The sequence below is a fragment of the Rhagoletis pomonella genome, unplaced genomic scaffold (assembly GCF_013731165.1).
Source record: "Rhagoletis pomonella isolate Grant_MI unplaced genomic scaffold, Rhpom_1.0 Rhpom_scaffold_00008, whole genome shotgun sequence".
Classification (NCBI taxonomy): domain Eukaryota; kingdom Metazoa; phylum Arthropoda; class Insecta; order Diptera; family Tephritidae; genus Rhagoletis; species Rhagoletis pomonella.
In genome coordinates this window covers 26,229,510-26,232,863 of record NW_023458562.1, presented here as the reverse complement: position 1 = coordinate 26,232,863, position 3,354 = coordinate 26,229,510, and the positions used below count along the sequence as shown (strand labels likewise).

At 38.8% G+C, this 3,354-nt stretch overlaps 2 protein-coding genes across 2 annotated transcripts in view; one reads left to right on the top strand and one right to left on the bottom strand.

Moving 5' to 3' along the window:
- The window catches only part of LOC118745241 (pre-mRNA-splicing factor ATP-dependent RNA helicase DHX15-like), a 2,443-nt gene extending 1,646 nt beyond the window's left edge, over positions 1–797 (bottom strand). Inside the window, exons 1-2 of the mRNA XM_036478768.1 lie at positions 577–797; positions 7–471 (exon numbers count right to left, since the gene is read on the bottom strand). Of these exons, the coding sequence (XP_036334661.1) occupies positions 7–471; positions 577–629 (518 nt within the window). The 5' untranslated portion in view covers positions 630–797. The remainder of the gene's footprint in view (positions 1–6; positions 472–576) is intronic.
- Positions 798–2,176: 1,379 nt separating this feature from the next.
- LOC118745240 (kinesin-like protein costa) overlaps positions 2,177–3,354 on the top strand; it is a 1,336-nt gene continuing 158 nt past the window's right edge. The window contains exons 1-2 of the mRNA XM_036478767.1: positions 2,177–2,952; positions 3,006–3,344. Of these exons, the coding sequence (XP_036334660.1) occupies positions 2,340–2,952; positions 3,006–3,344 (952 nt within the window). The 5' untranslated portion in view covers positions 2,177–2,339. The remainder of the gene's footprint in view (positions 2,953–3,005; positions 3,345–3,354) is intronic.

Genomic DNA, 3,354 nt, shown 5'->3' with positions numbered 1-3,354 from the left:
CGCAACAACATACCGTCTGTCATGTACTTCAGTACTGTTTTCGGTGAGGAGCAATCTTCAAAACGGATGGAATAACCCACCTCCTCACCAAGGGTGACATCCATTTCCTCAGAAACACGTTGCGCAACAGACATAGCGGCCACACGACGTGGTTGTGTACAAGCAGTGCCCTTCTTTCCTTTTGACATGGCAAATTCAACGCACCATTGTGGAATTTGTGTGGTCTTTCCAGAACCAGTTTCACCCACCAAAACTATACTTTGGTGTTCATTCAGTAGACGCATAAAATCTGCTTGATATTCGAAAACAGGAAGTGTAATTCGCTTTTTATATAGGTTGAAATAGCGCTGTGTAAATGGTTTCAGGTTGTAAGGATTTATAGTGCCGGGCTGCCGCGAGGCGCTAGCTACACCAGCAACATGAGCCACTGGTGTAGGATTGCTAAATGCGGACGTAGTCGTATCGAAATCTCTGAAATTTTGAAAATGGGCACTTTTAACAAACAATGTACATTTTTTGCGGTAATTATGAAAAGCGAAATAAATTTCTGCTGTAAAAAAAGATGGAGGCACTTACTTCTTCGACTTTGTGTTATACGTTTCGCCCACTTCTATACGTCTTTTCGACATTTTCTAGCTTAGCGATGTTGACTAAACTTTGCAAAAATGAAAATATTTACACAAATGCGCGTTTTCAAACGTTTAAAACAGATTTCTTCCAAAAATGCACCCAGAAAACACGCGTTTATTTCCGAAAGCGCACCTTTTTGTTGCAAAGAAAAAATGCGAAGTTGGCTGTGATCACAGTATAGGCAGTAGCAAACAGCGCTGCCAACTATTTTCAAAAAAAACAGATTTTTAATAAATCCCGCTAGAAAGAAGCTGAATCCAAAAAAAAAACAGTTAAAAAATAAGTAGAAATACTTTTAAGCAATTCATTTGAATGGTATACATAAATGACTGATTTTATGAAGGATTTAAATGAAATGTATTTATAGTCTCTTTTGTGCAAAGTGCCTGTGCCAATTGATAGAAAAGTACTCCGAATTTTAAATTTTTGACAACTATGAGGCAGAGCAACTGTCAAAAATTTCCACCAGTAAAAAGTTTCGAATTGGCACTGCAGAAATGTAAAGGATAAGGACAAAAAGCGTATCCAGTTCATTTCTACACCAAAGCAAGGCACATTAAACAGATAGTAGCAGTACAGTGAACACAACCCTGCCATGTATTTTGTTGTTGCTGTAGAAACCTAGGATGTCAAAAAAAAAAGTAAACACGTTCGAGCAATCAAAAGCAAACAAAAAGGATGCTAATGTACCATGAACCAAAAAGACAAGATCACGCGGGCAGGAGAGTAGCCCGTTAGAATCGCATTAAGGAAAAAATTTGAACGATGTTGACATTAGCCGTTTGTTTACATTCGTTGTTTACAATTTGGTGGTGGCTTTTTACTGCAATTTTCTTCATTTTCGCTTGTGACAACGTGTGTACACATAAGATAAAGAATAATTTAACACAACGGCATGATTTTTAGAATAACTTGCATAATAAAAATGATTTTTCATGCGTTCAACATGTGCGGTTTTCTCCGTTCTCTTCGTTGTTTACTTCCTACAACAAAGATGGCGTCCAGATTTCAGGAGCTAGAAAATAACTTTTTTCGTTCTTTCCTTCCCGCGTGAACTTGTGTCTTTCGTTCATGCTAATGTACACGGTGCAGCGAACAAAGGTGGGGTATTCTATCATCCTTGGCTAATGTACGTATATGTGAATGTGTATATGTAGCAAAGTTTGATAGTTTAGATTTTTCACGAAATAGAAAAATTTCAAAACTGCAGCTCTGCTGCTACTACCGAAAATGACCTGTTCATTTAAACAAATTAATGCCCGATAAACAAACAAAGAATACTGGTGGAAATGTCGCGTTTATGTCGTTTTGTCGCAGTCTGTAAGTATGTATCTGTGTAATTTAAACATAAAACTAAGTTTTTTTTTTAAATAAATCCACTAACAACTCTGGAAGGTTCTAATTTATACCTAAATGCAATACTTGATTTTTCGTTTAAAAAATGTTGGTTTAATTTCGATAGTACTATCGATAGTGAGAACTAAAACTATCGAGAATATCGAATAGTGTCACTATCGATAGTTTGACAACTCTATGCAACTCTGTATAGGCAAACTGGAAAAACATAAAATCGGTGCTAAAGGCGACTTTGTGAAAATTGCTAGAAAATAAGTTATTTAACTTAAAAACGCAAAATAATTGGTGAAAACAATGCATTAACAACCTGAAAATCCGTTGGCATATTTGGTGTACACTTAGCAGACGCCAATATGATGGAAATTCCTATACAAGTAGCCGTTAGAATCTACCCCTGCTTACCACCGGCTGCAACAAAAGTATCAGCACCACTACCATCAGCTGGCAATGTTGTAGATACCAGATCGAATTTAGGGGCAGATGTGGATTTGGAATTAACAACGCAAAAAGATGATAATGGTAATTTTAGCACACAAGTAGGCGACGAAAAAGTGGAAACGGTTTTGCCAAACGAGCCAAATGCAAATGAACCCTCGAACTTCTGCGTGCAAGCCATTCCTATGGCAGCGCCAGCTTTTCTAAATGCGGCACCTACAGCTCTGCCTGGACAATTCGACAACGGCATAGCTGCCGGACTAATGCAGGTAGGACCGCATTCCTTCCCAGTGACTCATGCTCTTCCCTTGGATTGCACGCAGAGTCAAATTTACCACCAAACGGTATTTCCGCTGATCAGCTTGTTCATGGAGGGATTCGATGCATCGGTGGTAACATATGGTCAACGAGGTACGGGTAAAACATACACACTTTATGGCCCCGGTTTGAATTGTGTATACGGTGAGTCGGAACAGGGCGTTGTGCAACGGTGTGTGCGAGAAATATTTGCGCACATGGCAAACCATCCAGGTAAGTTAAAAAAATGTGCTTTTACTTATTCATAATATTACGATTTAAAACAGAACGTACCTATGCTGTAAATATCGGTTGGGTTGAGATAATCGATGATGTTATACAAGATCTTTTGGGCGTGGGCAATGTGCATTGTGAAAGTATCACCGATGTTTTCCATTGGTTACAGCAGGGTTTAACGGCTAAACAGCAAACGGCGACCCAATATGAAGAGGTTACCCCCAAAAGTCATACCCTTTTTACGCTTACACTCGAACAACAATGGGTTTCAAAAGAAGGTCTCATTCAACATCGCTTATCCACAGCTAGTTTTTCCGATTTATGTGGCTCCGATCGTGTATTTATGTTAAACTCTTTGGATCAACCAACCAGCTTGCCCAAAGATGTTGGTCTGCAAAC